The 22091-nt window shown below is 41.8% G+C and overlaps 1 protein-coding gene across 6 annotated transcripts in view; it reads right to left on the bottom strand.

Annotated features, from left to right (window-relative positions):
- Positions 1-3724: 3724 nt before the first annotated feature.
- Positions 3725-22091, bottom strand: part of pax3b (paired box 3b) — a 28963-nt gene continuing 10596 nt past the window's right edge. For 4 of the 6 annotated variants that reach the window (XM_022222489.2, XM_022222505.2, XM_022222481.2 and 1 more), the window contains exons 5-9: positions 15815-16014; positions 14863-15028; positions 14309-14523; positions 10352-10631; positions 3725-5464 (exon numbers count right to left, since the gene is read on the bottom strand). In XM_022222489.2, the coding sequence (XP_022078181.1) occupies positions 5430-5464; positions 10352-10631; positions 14309-14523; positions 14863-15028; positions 15815-16014 (896 nt within the window). In that variant the 3' untranslated portion in view covers positions 3725-5429. Of the gene's footprint in view, positions 5465-10346; positions 10632-14308; positions 14524-14862; positions 15029-15814; positions 16015-22091 lie in introns of all 6 variants that reach the window. The other 2 variants (XM_022222496.2, XM_022222512.2) reach the window with 1 other exon arrangement.

Here is a 22091-nt window from a genome sequence, read left to right as displayed (position 1 = left end):
TGCAGGGGGGGAAAAATGCCGCTAGATCAGAAGAAAGCCAGACAAACCTCAGATGATGGACAAGTTGATCATAACTATGTTGGAAATAAGACACTACTGCATATGATGATTTGAAGAAAGGTACAGCTTCATCATTGCTCCACAGAATTGATGTTTTCACTTGTTATAATTCTTTACTGGACCAGAAACTTCAATGGAAACATGACAATTGTGCCCAATTTAAAATAAATAATTATAACAATCATCAAATCCCGTTGGAGTTCTATTCTGTGGAGCTGATTTAGAACTAGTTATTGTACACAAACTGTGTGTAATTTACTGAAATTGTGAACAGTCAGCCACTGTCATTACTCACAACCTCTTATGAACTCTCTGTTACTCATCAGAATTTGTCAAACTTGTCAAACAATATTTTGTTGCAGATAATCTCAAGCTTAATGATATGTTTTTATCAGATATATGTACCCGCAACACATACGAATGCATAATGTGTTGTGAACCGCTGCAGTCAAACACAGCAGAGACCTGTGCTGCCATTCATAACAGCAAGATCCCAGGTCAGGTTAGCATCTTTGCCTTGCAGCTAGAAGATCCCCGCTTTGCGTCTCGGTCTTCCCAGGATCTTTCTGCATGGAGTTTGCATGTTCTCCCTGTGCATGCGTGGGTTTTCTCCAGGTTCTCCGGCTTCCTCTCACAGTCCAAAAACATGCTGAGGTTACGGTAATTATTAACTCAAAATCGTCTGTAGGTGTGAATGTGAGTGTGATTGTTTGTCTGTATATGTAGCCCTGTGACAGACTGGTGACCTGTCCAGGCCGTCCCAATTTAATGGTTTGCAAATCGTCTGGAAACCATTAAATTTGTAATTGTTCTGACAGCTGGTATTAACCATGTTTCATGGTCAACACAAAGACAATGAAAGAAGTGGAAATAGCTCACAGGTTAAATAAATTAAAAGATCACTGTCTGCAGTTATTCAAAAAGGTGTTTTCGCCTCTTATTATGTGCATTAACTGTTCTCAAGAAAAGCTGAAAACCATCTGAAGCAAATCTAAAAACTTTTTGTTGATGTTCTTTTGATTTCTGTTATTTCCATTAATGTTCACAATACAATATTTAAAAAATACGCATTACAACATATGAAAGAAAACATATGTTCTCTTTTCATTGCATTTTGTCACATTCTTTTTTTTTCTTATCAATGCACCAACTTTTTGACCTCAGTATGACCCATATTTCAAATTTTATTTCTGTTTCTCACTTCTTTCCACACAAATTAAAAAGTCTGTATAAAAACTGGTGGAAAAAAACGTTTGGATTTGACTTTACTCTTCATATCAGTCCTTTCAAAATGATGTGCATGTGTTAATGGACTGGACTGATAGACAAGCAGTTAGGCTGCATACTATACAGGTGAAGATACTTTCACTAAATGAGTCCCTGATTTGATCCATGACCAGTCCAACCCTTCAGTGCACATCATTTACTTGCTTCAGACTGTCTTCTGAGTCGGTTCTGTTACTTCAGGAGGTGAGTATGTCATTATGATACCTCAATATGAGCAGTCCATAACTAATGCTGAGCCTGATTTATATTCCTCAGCATAGTTGATGATATTTCTGATTTCATTAACAAGTCATTCTATTCAGGGCTCACATAGCAACAGACGAACGCTTACGTCTACAGGGAGCTCACTACAGCCCGAAACCAGAGCATCTGGGCCGAACCGGTCCAGACCGAGGGAGACCAAGCTAACAGCAGCCAGCTGCTCGTCACATTCAGAGTGAAACCTCTCTGTGCTAACCGCTGAGTCAGTGTGCCAACCCACTTCTCTGACTACATGATTGTTTCAAAGTTACTCAAACAGTTTCACAAAGAGCCGCAGAACACACATGGCAGAAACACCGAGACAATAAGAAAAGGTTCTCTCTCTCACACACACACACACACACACACACACACACACACACACACACACACACACACACACACACACACACACACACACACACACACACACACACACACACACACACACACACACACACACACACACACACGTTTAGTGTAGTGAGAATGACAGAAGCAGCTGCTGCCGTGATCTGGAGGTCATGTCAGATCACAACACTGAGGAAAAAAACAAATTCTTTAACCCAGGGGGTTGTCTAAGATGTGAGTTACTGGATCACATGGTTGTACAAGGCTGTGAGTGTTTCCTCAGTGTGTGTGTCTGTGTGGAAGCAACAGAGAGAGAAAGGGAGAGTGAGTGTGTGACGGGGTTTTACTTTAGGAAACTTTAACTTCTTCCATTTTGTCCCACTCATCTGAAGTCTAAAGCAGCATATTTGTCTCGGCGGGACAGTCTGTAAAACTGTAAACTCACACTGTGTCAAACATGGAGCTAATCTGCAGATTCATAAGCCAATATGGAATTATGTTGATATTTTCAGTGCTGATATAAAAATAGAATTTTAAGCTAAATACATTTGCAGTGCTAGCATGTGACCAAAGTCAGTGGTTTAGTTTTGTGCTTTTGGAACACGGAGGGTTTTTTTTTTTTCCATAGAAATATTTTTGGGGAAAATGTGATTATTTAATTTGGATTTCTTTGAATATAGCAGTATTATTGGAGCGAGAAGACACGTCCAATAATGCATCATTATCCGGCAGTATGAAATGTCATTAAAATAGCTCCATGTAACTACACTCTGGGGTGTATTAAAGAAATAATAGCCTTTTCAGTGCCGGGGAGCGTTCATTAATAAAAGTAATGCTTTAGCTGAGGAGCTTTGCAGGTGTGATTTGTCTTCATCTTTAATGGTATGGACTGATTAAGAAAGCAAACAGTGTGTGTGTGTGTGTGTGTGTGTGTGTGTGTGTGCTGCAGGTGATTAGAGCGCTTGTACTTTTCTAGCGTGTGTGTGTGTGTGTGTGTGTGTGTGTGTGTAGCGTCCTCTCATTGGCTGAATCACCGGGGCTTAGCAAACAGAGCTGACAAGACTATGAGTGATCCTTAACGTTGTTATTGACTCAGACTTTATTTATAGAGTGTGTGGTCCTGCTGCATGAGCTGCACACAGCGCCACCCCTCTGAGGCCTGCAAGCAGACACGATTAATCAGAAGAATGTTATAATTAGGCTTAATACCCTCAGGCTGCATGAGCGCGCACACACACACATGCACACACGCAGAAACAACACTAAAAGTGAGCATGAACATAATGTATGAATGCATGTGGTGCACAAACACACACGCACACACACACACACACACGCACACACACAGAGGGGGCCCTGTGTATGTAAGCAGGGTGGATGGGTTGCAGAGGTTTTTGGAGAGGGGCGGGTGCGCTGTTTGTCCAAAAACGCTTTAAGGCTTGTTCTCTTCATCGCAGAGGTTGTTAAACAAAAGTCAGTTTGTTACAGTAGCGGGGGGCCAGCGGGGGTATTAATACACACCAACGCCGACGCCTGAGCGTTTACAGCCGTCCGTGAGAAAGCCTGTTGTGTTCAGTGTCATATCTAATGTCTGGTGATCCACATTTGGCTGGGCCTATTTTGGTTGGAGGGTTCACATGAGCCCCCTTCAAAATCACATATTTGTCTCCGAGTATTCTTCCGCAGAGCGACTCACAGTCCGTCTTCTTCACAAAGCTGTGGCAAAAAATAAACACAAAGGCTCCATTTAGCAATTATGAACAGCAACAAAAGAATTAAACAGCGGTCATTTTCAGACGTTTGGTTTTATTATAAATAGTAGTGATAATGCGCTTGTACACATGACATTATGTCATATCGCTTTGTCAGATAATACAAAAAAATATATCAAGGGAATGAAAGGACTGGTTCATTCTAATATAGACGGATGGGCGAGACACGAGTGCTTCTGGAGGCACTCGGCTATTCACAATTTGCTGGAAAAAAGCACTTTATGATAAAATGTGGAAAGTTTTCAATCTGTTGACACACATGTGACAATAAATATGTCTGGAATGCATTAGAGACCTCATCCTGCTTTTGAAAAAAAAAATTGAATTAAAAAAAAAAGTCCCCAGCAACACAAAATAATAGAAAAATACAATTTTGGCTTCATCATTCCTTAACTTTCTCTTCTCACTGGCATTTTATGGATTCAGTCGTTGTCTCGTGACTCTACGCTAACTCAAGTCCTCACAAATGTGGTCCTCTCACAGCAATATTGACGATGTGTCCTATTTGTTTTGGACCCAAAAGCCTTCAAAGGCACATGTGTTGTTCCTTTACAAAGTCCCAAAGTAGATCCATGGAATGAACCCAAAGTGTTTCGTAAGACTTCAAGAGGCACATTTGATTTTTTTTATATATTGTGTTAATGGTGAGGTTGACTCTGAGATACATGATATTGCACTTCTGGTCAGCTGGGAGAATGGCTGTCTTTAGTCTGAGCTCTCTCGGTTTCTCAAGTGTCTCTTGGTCGTGACTTGTGACCCAGTGGCTTTTTCTCGCTGGGAGAGGATCTTTAAAGGGTTTTTAACCCTGTGATCGATCTTGCCTGTCCCCCCCCCCTCCACTCTCCTTTAAAGCCACTTCTCCGCCGCCCTCCTCTACTGCTCTCTCATCTGTCACTTTCCCTAAAGTCGCCCCCTGACCTCCTCCGAGTACCCCTCTAAAACTACAAAAGGCCGGGATCTTTGCCTCACCGTCCGAAACATCAGTGAGACAGAAGGACAGAAAGGCAAGAGGGGGAAAAGATCGAGAGGCAGGGAGAGACCGAGGGGGAGGAGGTTAGAGGAATGTTTGAATGAACTTTCTCTGCCGTACAGCTGTGGTGTACATTAGAGTTTCAGATACAATAAAAACCCACAGATTCGTTAGCTCGCGTTTGTTTTCCTTCTCTCTGGAATTTCTCTCCATGTGTGGGATGCAGAGATCTCAAATAAATGCAATAAAATCAACAAAGCCCTTTTCTTTTCCCCTACAATTTGGGGATTAATTTGGAGATACATGGAATTTTATATACGCTCAAAGTAGCGCTAAGATATGTAAACACGTTCCTTGGAGCGTCGACTCAAAGGTAGTCTGCGATGATAGATTTGGGTTCGCTGTCCTTACAAAGATGCCACGGGCAGAGATGGCGATTGGTCACTGCCTGTGGAAAGTGCCTCCTCGTGGCACAGTAGATGGACCCACTGAACCAACCACGTAAGCGCTGGAATCTCCATCATTCATTTACAATACTGACGCAGCAACGTTCACAGTCAATCAACAGCTCTCGCTTTAATGTTCCTTCTTGTGGTCCCTTTATTTGCTTGCTCCATTTCTCCATCATGAATAATAGCGTAACATCCTGAAGCAGAGAATGTGTCCTGGTAAATAGTAGGAAATTTTGGTCCATGAATTAAAACATTTCCGTCGCTGTACACACCGATGTCCCTCTGTGACGCTGCTGATCAGGTGATTTCAGGCCTCAGATAAGGAAGGGCACCTGGAAAAAAAAAAAAAAGGATGAAACACTTGTTAAATACCAGCAAAGAGACGTTTTTTGGTTTTTTGGGGTTTTTTTTAAAAAAAAGGTGGAAGGATAATGAAAGTGATATATGGCCGCAATAAATTTTGGGCATATGTTTTAGCGTGCCATTCCACTAACATGTGGCTATTGTTAGCATAGCATGTGATAACAGTAGTTTGAGGTGTAAGGTCAGGGCAGGAAGATGAGAGAGGTGTGAAGATGCTCTGAAGGAATGCGGCTACAGGGAAAACAAGTGAAAACACGTACTGCATTATGTGTACAACATATGCTGAATTACATCATTCAGGAAGCCGGGGTTCTACACAAACGTGGGACAAGTATTCAAGCCTTCTATTTAAGAAACAACAGCACAGTGTTGCAGTACTTTGTTTCAAGCTAAAGTCGAAGTAAACACAAGTAAAAGTACAAAAGTAATCATATAAAAATAAAGAACCAAAAGTAAAACTACTGAAATATGGTTTATATCGGAATAGTGTATAGTATCAGATTATAATTACTGATATATAAATGTGTTCATGAGTTTAAAGTTGGAGCTGATAAATATGACTTGCTTGTGAATTTCCCCTCAGGGGCTTGTGTTACTTTACAAGATTACATCATCATTTATTTGTTGGCGAAATTAAAGTACAAAATTTACAATATGAGTTAAAAAATGTGTTTTTTTCTCTCAAATATGGAGGAATATAGAATACCAGAAAATAAATGCATAGTACTTAGTTATTTTTTCACCATTGCTTTTAAATATACTGACAGCAGGCATTTAAGTTCCAGAACCAGAAACAGTAAACAGATGATTAAAAAAAAGAAAAAAGGTTGTACTGATGTGTGTTGGTCACATTTTCTGCACTCATCTTACTTACTTTTTCTGTTTATTCCATTCCTATGTGCTGTTTTAAAGTGTTCTCCACACTGTCAGCAATATGACTTTGTGACTCATGATCAGCATTGCTTTTGTTTTAAATGTTTATTGACCTTAATGCAACACTACACAGAGCCTTGGAATCAGGTCATAAAGAACCACTCATGCCACAGTATTTCATTAATGTTGAAGTTAAATTTGCCAATGTAGCTGCAACTTCAGCATTAATAGGCTTCTACTCATGACAGTGTAACCAATCAGACAGAGCGGTGGGCAGGACATTGTGCTGTCTACAGATTGAACAGACAAGTAGCACATTTTAAAATTTTATGTATCTTAGTGGAAGTCAGTTTAGAAAAAAATGCTAAATATTAGATCTCATAGTCAATTCCTAATTAAAAAAAATAAAACAGTCACTACAACATTTACCCTCATTTCTTCAAATATTGTTTTTTTTTTTGTTCTTTTTGCTGATCCAATATGTAGAAAAATACTGAAGTGGTATCACTTCCTTTGCCTCAAACTAACTGCGCTTTTGTTTAAAGTGCTGATATATTTAAATTACGTGTGCTAACTACAAAAGGCCTTAACTACACTGTGGAGGCAGCGCTGTGTAAATAGTAATGTTGAGAGATACACAGCACATGACAAGCCATTGTGTTTAATCATGTTTTATGGGTGGTGTGTTTGAAATCTAACAGAAGCCAGGCATCCAGATAGCTCATCTGGTTGAGCTGGCAGCAGCAGCCTGGGTTTGATTCCAGCTAGCGGCCCATTTCTGCAGGTTCTTCCCCATATTCTTCTAACTACTTCTCCATCTGCCTCTCTACTAACCTGTCTAATAAAGCCAAAAAAATAAATTTAAAAAAAAATCTATCAGAAGTTGAGCATAATTTTCTGTTGGGGAATTCTGAATCATGTCATCAGTTCAGTCCACCAACAGATGAGGGCCCAGCTTCTTGTGTTTGAAGTTCTTTCCACTGATGGACAAGAGAGGATGTGTTTTACCTCTCTCGATTTTCTTGAGTGGTTACCTCCGACTGCCACCATAGCTAAAGAAAAGGGCGGCACCAAGAGAAACTTCAACTGAAAATCTCATTTGCTTCACCGTCTGACAGGTGGCCTCTGCAAAAACACCGCAGCACTGTCTGCTTAGCAACAGAGACGTTACGTAAATAAAAACAAACAAGTATTCCATGGATTACCGCTGTAATTTCCGCGAGGCTGTCCAGTGAGAGCTGCGTGTCGTTGAAACGTGCAGCAGTACAGAGCAGTTTCTGACGCCGCACTGGAACCCGGAGCAGCGCTGTTCAACGCTGCTTCCCCAGCTGACCTCAGTCCTAGCACCTGTTTCTAATAGCCGCCCTGCCAGAGGCTATTAGGATCCGTCCACCCCCAGAAAGGACCTTTCCTCTGCAGCTCCAAACCCAACCGCACACCGGCTATCCAGTCGCTCTGATTAATCACATCAAGATGGGCTGCTCGGGCTCGTAACACTGCGGAGGTGTGTGTGCCGTGCTGATCACTGCCTCGGAGCCTTTGTGTATATGTGTGTGCACAGTGCCACATGCTACTTGTTCATGTGTGTCACCTTGATTTTTGATTCTGTCCACTTGAAGATATTTGACCGAGATATCTCATTAGACATTTGCTGCTCTCGGATATTAAGTTAGATATTCATTTGATACCTGCTGCCCCACAGAGGTGCATGCAGTCAGATTCATTGGACCGCTGCCACACTCTTTGAAGAGCCCGGTTGTCTCGAGGTTGCCACAAGGTCAGTGGATGAACCTGATTGGTCAACCCCCCCCGTGGACCAAAATTGGAAACGGCGGCCGCTGTAATCACGCCGTGAAGGAAAGTGACGTTGCCTTCCAAAGAAAGATGTAGATTTGTTTGAAGTTGATTTTAACTCTTAAGGTAACAGTAATGTGAAGTGAAAAGACCCTCTCACTGCAGGTATTCTCTGAGGGCAAACAGTCTGAGGAGGGCTATCACACACTCCCGCAGCTCCACTTTACCCTGATGGGAGCTGACTCTGCTGTATACCCGACCGCAGAGTTCAGTATCAGCGCTGGGCCAATCACTTCGCAGATGGAATCAGATCTGCACAATTAACCCCAACACTTGAGACTGCACGACTGGACCCGGAAAAATGTAAGCTGTCTTTAACAAGCAGAGCTGCAGCTACCTGTACGCTGCATGTGCAAGAGCTTTTTTTTTTCCATTCGAGGAATCAAAGCGAGGAATTTACAGTTACAGGGTGGACCTCAGACCGCCGGACGAACAGAGCTCCCCATAATTCTACTCTGTATCGACTGATTTGCCTCATCAAGTTAGTCAGAGGCCACAATAAAAACAGTCAAACTGGAAAGTTGCTGAAGGTCATAGATTTTTCTTTTTAAATCTGTGGCTTTATTGTTGTGAGGTAACACGATCTGGAAGCCACAAGGCAAGCATACTCTCAGAAAGATATCATATTTTGCAGCGGGATACTCAAGTTACGTTGGGCATGGCTGAGAGAAGCACAAGTACTGTAACGCTTTGCTATGTCAATAAAAATATATTTGCAATGAATAAAGCGAAGCAGGGACATTCAGCTGCTGATATAGCTGTGTAAAGGATTACAGCATTATAGTGCTGGTAAATTAAGATATGCATATTCATATTTACTCTGTTTTCAAACCTTGCTCTGCTTCCATTTGAGTTTTTATCTCAGCAGCTCAAAATGTTCACATCATTCCTCCACTGCTCAGTATGATTAAATGTATGATGCCAGGATGTCTGCTACAGATGCAACAGAGTGCAAAACAGACAAGTATACATGGAGGTTTAGGGAATTAATCCTAGCTGTTTTCTAGAAGCAGAACTACTGAAAAACGACCTGGGGCAGATCCAGATTGCTTCCTTCAAATTGCTATGGGTGATGAGCCAAAGAGGATGGCTGCTCTCTCTCTTAGTGCTCTTTTAGTTTGAGCAAAACAATCAATTGATTTTAAATCAGAGCTGCAACTTAAAACGATGCAATTAGCAATTCCCAGAGGGTGTAATTCAGAATATTCAGATAGTGCTGTAATTAAGTGTTATTTCATTCAAACTTTCAGGCGTTGTTTGCACATTGAACAGTGTCTAATACGTGGTTCAGGCTGCACGCTGTGATTTGTTTGGCCCAGAATCGTGATTTAACAGCTACAGATCGTACATTTTGCAGCTCATCTGACCCAGAGTTTAAACTGTCATGTCAGTATTTTGATAAATTCATGCCAGTGAGGGTTTTGATGGGTTTCGTGGTCGTGTTCAATTCTATTACACAAAGATTAGTAAACCAGTGCTTAGCTGTAACAGACTGTTGCATTATCTGTGAGGAAAAAAAACTGCTTTTTCTCCCAAATTAACTGTATTTTAAAAATAATTTTAACCTTTAAATATTTACTCTATGATGGACAAACTGCAATTTCCAAATTATTTTAATATATGCCAAGTGCTGTCAGTGTGGATGGAGTGAAGCTTAAATTTGAATTCATTCATTTACTGGAGTATATCTATTTAATGCTACATCTACTCCACTACATTAGCTACTATTCTGCATAATGAGATTTACTTTTAATGCTCTGAGTACATTTTGACAATAATGCCACTTTAGTTTTACCTGAGAATATAAATGCAGTACATTTGGTTGTGTATTTTTACAGCGTGATATTGTTACTTTAACTTTAATATGAACACTTCTACAACTGGACGGTGGTGTCTTACTCTGCTATAATGTGCATATAACACATAGATACATAATAATATCTATAGCCTTTCTTTGGTGATTTTTGTTTCTGTGCTTTTCTTTCTTTTTTCCTCTGGATATTTTTTTGTAACAGCTGGGCAAATGTGCAAATAAAGAATACTATCATAAGATGTGATTCTTGTTTGAATTCATGTCAGGATGTGTTTGTAAAAGGTGCAGATAAAAAGGTGAAATCTATTGACCTTACTTTGTCCGTACTGGCCGTACTGGTAGGATGCCACGTGGTCCACGGTGTAGCCCGGTGAGCTATACGATGGGGGACAGTAGGACTGGGAGCTGGGCAGGGAGGGCAGAGCCGACATGGAGGGAACACTGGTGAGACCCTCCAGGCCCTTGATGTGATCCATGCGCTGGCTGCAGCTGGCGGCCATGCCTGCAGGGGGCTCGAGGCCGCCCGTCAGAGGAGAGATGGCGTAGTCGCTTTGGGGCTGATGTGGCACCCCGCCTGGGTTTAGCAGACCCATCACCTGATTGGAGGAAGAAAAAAAGGAAAACAGGAATAGGAGTTCAGCTAGTTGTGGGTTGAGATTTGTATTCTTTTCAGTACTGTGAAGGATTCTAATGTTAGTAATGTACTGATGTGGAAGCTAATACAGTTAACTTGTGCTGAAAATGAGCAGCAGACAATGCACTTTGGTTTTGAGTTCTTTTGTTCAGACATAGAATGATTTAGGTGGATGTTGATTACCTTGCTTGTGAGAGGTTTTGCTGAAACGGTCAAGCTAGCAAGGTAATCAACATCTACCTAAATTATTCTATGTCTGAACAAAAGAACTCATAACCAACATACTAACAAGAAGACATAATGAATGTTTTTGAGGCAATGCACTTGTCGCTTTCCCTTTTTTTGCTCATGTATGCCTCATTAATGAAGTTGATATAATCAGGATGAACTTCCTCACTGTAATGTGAAATTTTCTAATTGACCCTCAGCCCATCCCGTATATTACCCCCAAACCCTCACAGACAAAAAAAGAAGGCATATATTATTGAAGCAAAAGATGGACATTCCAAAGTAGAAGACATGTTTTTTTTCTTCTCTGTTAAGTCTATGACATGCTTTAAAATACCCTCAGGATCTTTAATTTTTAGTGTACTGGTGCACAATTGAGTAATCTGCATCAATGCGGACACAGAGACAAGCACACACACTCAGACACACTAAGGAAATCCCCCTGTAGCAGACATCAAAAGGCTCCCAGCGAGCCTGTCCCAGACAGAGATAGCACCGAAAAGGAAGAATTAAGCAATTTGTCTCCGAGCCACGGCTCCGCTTATTCTAAAATTCCTTTTCGACACTGGTCCAAAAATCCATGGCACAAGATAACAACTTATCTCTGACAGAGAGATATGTCGACAAAGATAACACAAAGAAAGGTCTGAGTGAGCTCGGCTCTGTTCTACCTCCAAATAGATTTGCAGTTTGAGAAACCCGTTAGCTCTTGACCTGGTCTTTATTAGCAACCAGATAATCGAATTTGGGGGAATATTCCTTTGCCAGCAAAGGATGGAAAAGAGCCGTAGGGTAAAGTGTTTCAACTGGCTTCAAAACAGACGTGATACCACCAAAACCCCTCATACGCTTGTTGAATTTACCTGTCCATCATCAAAGTGCTTTGTAAACCGTTAATAAGGAATTGAGTCTGGCTTTACCACATATGAAAGCACCTCAAACTGAACCTGCTACCTCTAAATGTATCATATCCCACCTCTTTCTGAACAGAGCAAAGGCCTCAAGGCTCTTCCAGTTGTCCTAATAAGAAGCAGGTACGCTGCTCTTTGCGTCCTCTTGGCCCTCTAAGTGACATATTATTCTACATCCACACACACACATGGTCTTGCTTAAATCATTTCCCAAGTAGGGGAGGTGAGTGGAGGAGTCCATGTTGATTTTGAGAAGGGAGTTGTGTTTCCTCCCATGCCTGGTAACATTTTCCTAAAAAATTAACCTGCGTTTGTAAGGTTTGGTTTAAACGGAGAGAGAACGGGGACACAAAGAGACTGAAACGCCACGGTGAGCAGGAATACATGCCCCTTGAACAGATGGATTCTAGATTGGTGATTTTTGTGCTTTTGCTTGTTTATACCCCTTTAACCAAACCTCTACAAATCATCCTTGTCTTTCCTGAGCTTTCTCCTGCCTCATGAGATGGCCGATAGCTGCCCCATCCAGGGTGTTTTGTATTGGAGTGCTGCCGTTGCCAGCGGCCTAAATCAGTGCATCCAGGAGTTAGCAGGGAAGAATGTCGGAATGGGGGGAAACATCTGAGACGGGACATTCCTCCCCCGCCGTATGAAATATATACAAATAAATTAGAACCTTTGCTTTCACATGGAAGAATGTTGAGGCAAACATTTTAAGAATGCAATCACGAGAAGCTTCCCTTGGGGCTATAGTATTGCTTGGAGAGTGTGGCAGTGTTTGTTCGCGTACACGTGACCAAGACGGTACTGTGTCTAGCTGTCTGTGCACGGCAATATTGTTTATACAATATATTCATTCTATGCTGGTGTTATCACTGTAAGTCTAAAGGTATGTACAATATGTTTTTCATGTTTCAGTGAAAAATTACAGACGTTCCCAGATACTCTTACAAGACACACTAATGGACAAAACATCACATAATGGACAAAAAGTTGAACTCCTTCATGAATTTAGCTCCTTGCACTACTGCTGTTTTGATAAAATTATTTAAAAAAAATGCAGCAATCAATCTTCAAATCTAAGCAGAGGGTTGAAAAGTAGATGTATGCCGCTCAACCATGTCATGTAATATTTGTGTAAAAGATGTTGCAAAATCCTTAACTGATCCTCTAAATGTTATGGAGTTGATCAATTATCTACACTTTGTGCGTGTGTGTGTGTGTCGGTGTGTGCATGTGTGTGCGTGTGTGCGTGTGTAATTATGTGAACTTGTGAGCATATGTGTGTTTGTGTGTCTCTGTCTTCACACATGCTGCGGCCTGTTCTCTGAGGAGTCAGACTGCGCCAGGCTGAAATCTCATTTTCTGCCTGTTAGGGTTTCTAACTCCTCTGCCTCCTCAGCTGCACCCTCTGTCGAGATGCAGAGACCTTGGGACCTTATGCCCGGATAATTGACTGTAATTGTCTTTTCACTTCTCATTTGTCACACGCTCAATTGTCCTCTGTCCTTCCAGAGTCGTCTTCTTTCTCCTTCAACAGTGACCCGACTGCCACTGACTGTAAAGTGTACACGTCACAGTGAAGACTGGGTGAGTCACGGAATCACAAAGAAGTGAGAGTATGTGTGTATAAATTCTACATCTTGGTGAAATATTATCTGAAAAGCATACTTGACTTTTTGAAGTTCTTGATATACAAAGTGAATCTGTATATCTTTATGCGCTCCTCCGCTCGAGTTCAGCTCAAATTCAGATCTAATTCTGCCTGGTTTTAGTGGTCATGCTATGGACATTATTCATGCACGTAAAATGATCAGAAACGGAACGGAACACACAGAAATGTGTAAAAACTACAGCTTAATTCTTTCTACCTTTGCATTTGACTTAAAACAAATGAATCCAAAATCAGATGTCAATGTGAATTTATTTAAGGCAGGGATGTCACAGTATACAAGAATATTGTTTAATAATAGTTTGTTTTTTTTAAAGTTTGTTTACTGTGTTTTATGTTTTTGGAAAATTAACTACATTCAAAATAGTGTGGGGAGGAGGAGAGTCTATGACCATAACTGTACTGTATGTTGTTGCTAAGTCTGAGTGTCAGCCAGAGTTATTCACTTTGGATTGTTTTCAGTGTCATATATATAATATCAACACCATATCAATATTTAATTATTTTTAATATTGCAGTTACCTATAACTGTATTTCATGATATCCCTAAGAGTTACAATTTTTTAATATCTCTATGAATTACAATTTCTTATCAGATTTCCTCTAACCAGTGAAATTATAATAGGTATGAGTAAAGACATTCTACCTTAATGTTCCACTTTCTCCTGGAAGACAAAATCTCAATTTAGTTTTTTCCTTCTTTTTATTTTTTTAGTTCCTTTAGTTTTGTTGTCTGAGATAAATTAATCCCCATGATTTGATGTCAGATATCATGTAACTATGTAAGCAGCTCAGTTAACTTGCGTACATTTCTACATTGTGCCTCACCTGGGGAGAAAGCCCATTCCCTATAGCGGGGTTCATGGGATTGGTTGGTCCTCCAGGGCTCACAAAGCTGTCTGAGTAGCCTGAGAAGGAGTGGCGTCCAGAGGCGAGGCAGTAGGCAGACCCTCCTTCTCCTTGTCCTCCACCACCGGAGGCCTGGTGGCCCGAGGAGGGAGGCAGAGGCTGGGGGCGATGCACCGTGCTGGGAGGCTCTGACACTACCGAAGGCAGGACAGGTGAAGTCAACAAAACTATCATCATTCCATCTTAAGTAGATAAATTTCTTAACCTCAAATAAATGACTACATGTTCATCTGTGGTAATTTGTTTCCACCACATGTTGATTTGAAACTATCCTGAGAACCAACTGGATACTGGAGAAAAAAGTACAGACACCAAACTAAGAACAAAGCTTTGTTTTATTTCCCTGGAAAAAATAATTGCTTCATTAACAGTAGAGCTCCTTTGAATTGGGACATGCTTTGCTCCACTTTGTGCAGCACTTCTCTGCAAATCAACCACCAACTGCTATGCTAATTGTATGAGCCTGATCTTACCTTGTGCTATAGATGAGGGGGGGTAGGAGCTGTCAGAGAGCTGGTAGGGCGGGATGCTGGACATGGCTGAGGGAGGGAAACCCCCTGGGATCAGATGATTAAATGCCATCAGTTGATTGGCTCCAGCTTGCTTTCTCCACCTGGCTCGCCTGTTGCTGAACCACACCTACAAAAAATGTCGATGTTAGATCAGTGTGCATGTTTAATTGTGCTTTTCATTTGACTAAAGTTCTTCAGGTATTTAACATTGCAACTTTACGTAATCTCCTATATCAGCATCTACTTTCAGAATTGAGTTCTTTTCATTCTTAACAGACATAGTGACATTTATGAAATAGAATTTTAGAATGGTATACAGACACACACTGAGAAATTACACAACAACTTCTCTCACACTTCTATCAGGGTGTGAGACAACGTGAGCCAGAAAGTGTGTCCCTGCATGTATGTGTAGCCTGGCTGGTTACACTGAGTGACATGCTGTGTCCATATGGACAGGCGTCATGCTGGGTCTGTTTACACTTCCCATATGGAGCCTGTGGAGGAGAATTTACTGGACTCCACATCGCAAATAGGAAAGTCCAGATCGGGCCTCTGGGAGCAGAGGATGAGAGGTGCACGTGTGAGTGGGTTTGTGCGATTGTATGGAGCAAGCAGACATCAGCAGGTTGTCATTAAATGGTCAGAGAGTGCCACAAAGTTTATGTGTAGGAGTGTGTGTTGGAGGGATGCTCGCTGTGATGGCAGATCAACAAGTGTTTGTTTGTGTGTGAGGTCATGGTTTTCAGGCTCCTTTTAGGGCTAATATTTACAATATTTGAGCTTATAAAAGCTGTTCAGACACCCGACACATTTATTTCTGAGTCCAGCTGGACTAACTATCCTGAATCTGTCTTTAACTAACCAGAACAACGGACATTTTGTCGATCCTGACACTTGTGCCTGCTCATACCTGCACCCTGGCCTCAGTGAGTTTGGCCCTCTGAGCGAGCTCCTCTCTGGTGTAGATGTCGGGGTAGTGTGTCCTCTCAAAGGCCCTCTCCAGCTCTTCCAGTTGCTCTGCAGTGAAGGTGGTCCGACTACGGCGCTGCTTCCTCTTCAGCGGCAGATCGGGCTCCGACTCCACATCCGAACCCTCATCTGAGTGACTCGCTGTTCAAACATGAAAGAAGAAGAAACAGGTACTGGATTAGAATTTTTACAAAAATATCAGGCTCAGGTTTATGTGTCTATGCATGAACTGATGGCAGCTTCACAGAGTCTGACTCTAGAAAACCTACAGCGATCCTCCAACATTTGAATCCCTGTTGAAGAGTAAAGAGGCTGATGTTTTAGTCTAAAACCTCACTGTGGATTCAGTGTCATTTACTGTGATAAGAAAGAGACAGTAACATCATCAGGAGAATTGGAAAATATTAAGTATTTTGCTCTCTGTTCTCCTTCATGACCTACACCACTTACAGAGGGTGTTTTTTAACTTTCTTTACAAACACACACACAGAGAGAGAGAGAGAGAGAGAGAGAGACACCAACCCAACCAAACAAGACCTCCATTCAGAAGGAATATACCAAGCCTAAGGAATAATCCCATCAGACAAGATTCCCAGAGCACCACAGGGGGACTGGTGGACTAAAAGCCACACAAAAGGCTAATTTGGATCTAGGGGCCATTCTCTGAGTGAGTGTGTGTGTACGTACGTGTGTGTGTGTGTGTGTGTGTGTGTGTGTGTGTGTGTGTGTGTGTGTGTGTGTGTGTGTGTGTGTGTGTGTGTGTGTGTGTGTGTGTGTGTGTGTGTGTGTCTGTCTGTCTGTCTGTCTGTCTGTCTGTGGACAGTCCCAGGAGCAGTTGGTTGGATAAAAGACAAATTGTCTACATAGTCAGGTGAATGCTTAGAGTACAATCTAAAAAGAAGATGGAATGGCGGTGAAAAATCTTTCTCTTATTCTTTGCATCACTCCACACAAGCAGCACTAATATTCACAATAAACAATCACATATCACCTAGACCGTTGTGAAATTTGAGTCTTAAGATGCAAGTCATCCAGGTACACAATTTAGATTTGTCTGTTCCGACTTGTAACAGTAAAACTTTAAAAATACTGAGCTAGATGGTATAAAAATACAAAGAATCATCAGAAATTCAGCTTTCCAGTGGACCATATGTAACATGCAGTTTCATTGAGTAAATTCACCAAATCTATGCTAAAAAATGTAAAGAGAAGAGACAAGTATGGGAACATTAGAAAGACTGCAAAGAAAAGCATATGATCAACAAAGTAAATGCAGCATGGCTCAAAAGCAGTGTGCAGAGAAGCAAGTTGTCGGAAGACACATCCAGCACGGTGAAACATCTTTCTAGAGTTGATGAGCAGAGTAATGCGAAAAACGCTTAGAATGTAAAAAAAAAATCAGTAAAATATGCATATAAATATAGAATGTGGAGCTATTTTCTCCAGTTTTGGTACTGCCCTGTAGATCCGTGGAAGCGCATTACTGCAGTAAAAAAATAAAAATTAAGAAAAGAATAAAAAACGAGCCCAAAGTGGGAACAAATGTGACAGGAGCAAAAAGAAAATGTCCATGAATTGTTGTAGGTTCAGAGGTTCAAACTTCCAAACTGCAAACCCTCACACTGGAGAGGCTGTAATCATGGAATTTAGAGTTTTACATTAACTTAAACTGTTGGTGAATAATTTCAAGTTGATTGTGTATTCAATTGATAAATTATTAATTTAATCCCTTATATTTAAGAAGACTCTACTTTTACATCAAAATCTGTCCTCCAGTGCGATCTTCAGGCTGACTGAGCCTCAGAGACATTATGTGTCTCGACAGCTTTTGTGTGTTTTACTTTTCATCTCTATCTCAGATTAGTATTAACACTATTGTGAACTATGTTCTAAAAGCCAGCAGCGTGGTTTTTAACTCGCTACCACTTCAAACACTCCTTTGGCTCCCTTCTAAGTTCAAAAAGGCCAAAGCACCCACTTTTTGTGTTACACTTAATTAATTCCCCCTCAGCGTAGGGGAAGTTTTGTGTGCAACACTGTATTAGTTCCCCCCTCAGAAGCAACAATAAAATACAAGAGAATCCAAATAGCTCAGGGCCCCTCATGTGAAACTGATCCTCTCTCCCCCTTTGGCGATTTTCTCCTCACAACACCAATAGCAGTGGGAGTCAACTTAACATGCATTAGGAGCAAATTGGTAAAGAAACATTCAAGCATGAGGGAGGCAATAAGTAAAATATTTTCAAAGGGAGAGCGAGAGAAATGGAGACATTGCCTTAAGCCTCTGCTGAATATTTTGCTATTTTGCACCGCGAGATTGGTAGCTCTTCATCAGCCTCTGTGTGGGTCTCAATCCGAGGCAGCGAAAAGAGGAGACGATTCAAAATGGCTTTATCAGTTGTTCTTGTAACTTTTTACCTTTAGTCTTCTCAGTGCGGTGACAATTGAGAGGCCACTTCTTTTATAACGACTACTGGGGTTACAGGACTTTGTGTTTTCGATGGTGAGGAAGGAATTCGGGGTGTGGAGTGTGGGGCTTTGGAGTTTTGGACAGGATGGCTGAAAAACAAGAGATGAGGCCTTTTGTAGCCTCCCCCTCCAGTTCCTGCATGGAGGAGGGCCGCTAGGAATGCCTCCCCCTACCTACCCTCCCACCCCACCCCAGCATGCACGTTCCTCGGCATTTCACAGGGATTTGGGCCTTGGGAAAGCTGAGGCGGCCCGGGAAAATCCTTAATCACTTTGGAATTACCTATCGGTTATGACTGCTACCGGGGTTTCGAGAACTTTTAAAAAGAAGCGACAGAGTGGCACCTCTTAAGTCTCAGGAGTCTAGTCGTGATACAATCCTTCGTAGAGAACCAAAGCTGGCTCATTAGTTTCATTTCATTTCGTCGGATTGTTACATCAGTTGATCTTAAGATACAACGAGATAAGATGATGGGCCGAAATGATAGCGATGTCTGTGGGGAGGCTTTGTCAGGGGCAACACAAAGATAACAAGACAGCAGTGAACGTCCTGCACTGACAGGTAAAACACGAGGTGATTAAAAAAAGGCACAGAGAAAACATCGGGCTTGCACATTTTTCACTTCAAACGACAGCAAACCCCTAATTCGCCCAGAAAACACAAACTTTTTGCGCTTTGGCACACAATCCTCTTTAAACAAGCACCACCTTCTCCTCCCTCGTCTCTCTCCCGTTCTCCCTCCTTCTCACCCTCTCTCGCAGCCTCTCTTTGTCTCCCGTCTCCCCATCTCTCTCTTTTCCACCCATATTTCTCTCTCCGACTCTCGGGCTCTTTGTTGCTCCACAGAGCTGAGGTCTTTGCAGGCGATTTCCACGCTCCATCTGTGGAATCCGTCATGGCTCCCTCAGCCCTTCACAGTGGAGGGCTGTCACCTGCCCCACGGGGGAGCTTGGGAGGGGTTGGGGAGGGGGCATAAAAAGGCTCCGCAGAGGGCTTGGGGGTGGGGTGGGGTGGGGTGGGGTAGATGGGGGCATAGCTGGGGGCATTCAGCCTTCCTCCTCCCCCCCTCCAAAAAAAAAAATCCACCCCTTCTTCCAGAGGGAACTGTAAGAGCACCTGAGGGGGTGAGAAGGGAAGTGGGGGCAACGGGGGCTGTTGTTGTGCTTGTAAATGTACCCATGGGGATAGTCTGTCTGGGCATCTGTGTTGGTTGTAGTTGTTGTTGGGAGAAGCAAAGAAGCATCCACAGTTTGCAGGCTCCTTTCAAAGCATGGACACTAGTTGAGGTGAAAGAAAGTACGTCCCCCTCCAATAATTTCCACATATTACTGCTGAAAGATTCAAATCACTCGTGTTGCTTCCCACAGTTTATTCTTCTTTGAAACACTTCTATAACTGTATATGCAATGTTCTAAAAATGGTACTTGAAATCAGTACGGAGCTTCTGAAAAGTTGGAAATTAAGCATCAGGTCTGTTCGTGCTTTGTTTGGTAAAAGCCAACTGTGGATAAAATGTACTGTATATATTTAAATGGTGAAAATAATGTTTCACAAATATTTAGATTTACAGCAGAAATAATTTAATATTTAAAAGATTATGTCCACTCTTAAACATCAGCTATTTTACTGTCTGACATTTTTTTTAACTGAAATTCCAGCTCCTTGTGTAATTTCTGTTTTTTTGTCTCTCCTCTGTGACAGTAAATTGGATATTTTTGAGTTGTGGACAAAACACGGGAGGATGTGATCTTGAGCTTTGCGAAACCCTGATCAACATTTTTATTTTTGCCATTTTCTGACATTTCGTAGAGAAACACTAATTTCGTAATCTTAAGCCTATTTACTACACATAAATCTACCTGAAAACGTTTTTTAAAGGCTGTTGTCTTTGCAAAAACAATTTTACATTCGTTGGAGTAAATTTGTGCCTTGCTCCAATGCAACATATTTTAAAAAACTAAAGAAATTTCTACATAGAAAAACATAAAAACTTGTAAAATCTTGAAAATCACAAGGATGTTCATAACAACTCCCTGCACAAAAAAGCATGTTATTGTGACTTCCAATTAAACCAGACTTGTTTGATTTAATCAAAGCTGTTTGATTTCATTAAAACGTTCGGAAGTCTCTTTGGGAAACGACACATTTTCAATTTAACAATTCTCAAACTGCTTAGAAACCTTTCCCATGGGGTAACTGCGGAAAATACGACAAAGTTTTGTTTGCTATGAAAGAAATCCTTCACAAATTTAAAAGCTATTTTTTGTTTTTTTTTGCTTTTATATACAACAAAACTCTACACTCTGCAGTTCTGGTTGCTTTAGTCGGGGACCTGAAGTTTACTCTGATGCGGCATGCATCTCTGCTTGACAGCATCAACCACATGCCTTAAATTCTGGAATATAATGTCATGCAAATTAAACTGGCAGGTGATGAAGATTCATGGGGTGTCAGGGGGAGTTTTGGTGGCAAACGCTGTGCCAAGATGGAGGGCAGTCACCCCTACAGCTCACTACTCCCCACAGCTTGGTTAAAGAGCTCGTAAACACACAGACAAAGACAGCAGTACTCCAAGCACATGTCCTACTACACACATGTACACAGCGCTGGGCTTCCCCTCATTTTACATGCATTTTAAAGCTACGTTAATCGAGCTTGTCAGCCCCGAGGCGTCTCTACTTTAGTGTCCATTAATACTCGGCCTACTCACGTGGTTTTCAGTGTGTTCAAGCACAAACACACACACACACACACACACACACACACACACACACACACACACACACACACACACACACACACACACACACACACACACACACACACACACACACACACACACACACACACACACACACACACACACACACACACACACACACACGATACTTTATACAATGATCTTTGTAATGATGGAATATAATGCAAAACCAGCAGCAGTACATACTGTGTGTTACCTCTCTTACTCAGACAAAGAGGAAGAGAGGGAGGTTTAGATGGAGAGATGATGGTGAAACCTTTCCCCTGCTTTCCCGACCTTTTCCAGCCTTGTAAAGCTGTGGTTTCAGAGTGCCCCGTTTGCCGTCATCGCCTCGCTATCCCTAAGATCTGATCCTATCGCGTTGGCACCGTCAAATAGCCTTGGCCAATCAAATTATCCACTTTAACCCTCATATCGCTCCCTGCCTGCATACATATGCTATATCTTAAAATGCTGTATTTATAGCCCCTGTAAACACTTCACTTCTCTCCATATACTTTTGCTCCACCTCAGCTTAAAGGAGCAGGGGATAGCAGATGTGGTCCTGGCTCTTGTCAGTTCATCGAAATATGAGAAAATATGAGCCTTAAAAGGGTAAAATTATCTGAGTAGGAGAAGGCCTGGAAAAGCAGCCTCGGCTCGTCCGGGAGCCGGAGAGCATTAAGCCGCAAAATAAGAGAGGAGCAGTTGGAGGGGGTGGGTGGAAGGGGTTAGAGGAGAAAAGAAAACTGTTTAATTTAACCAAACTGAAGCCCTGAGAGGCACACAGTGCAAGGGACTCCAAGCCAAAACAACTTCTCTGGAGCCAAGAAAGCCCAAAATGGCTCCCACCGAGCAACGCCATCCCAGAGAAGAGAAAAACGAGGAGGAGAAAGAGGAGGAGAAGAGAGGATTTAGCTGAAACAGTCCATTGGAAAGACTTAAGCGTTTGCTGAGTTTCTGGGAGGGGGGCAAGTGGACACAAAGGCTTAAATATGTCCACTGAGA

The sequence above is a fragment of the Acanthochromis polyacanthus genome, chromosome 13, assembly GCF_021347895.1.
Source record: "Acanthochromis polyacanthus isolate Apoly-LR-REF ecotype Palm Island chromosome 13, KAUST_Apoly_ChrSc, whole genome shotgun sequence".
In the NCBI taxonomy this organism is placed as follows: domain Eukaryota; kingdom Metazoa; phylum Chordata; class Actinopteri; family Pomacentridae; genus Acanthochromis; species Acanthochromis polyacanthus.
The sequence above is the reverse complement of the archived record's forward strand: the minus strand, read 5'-3'. Positions and strand labels throughout refer to the sequence as shown.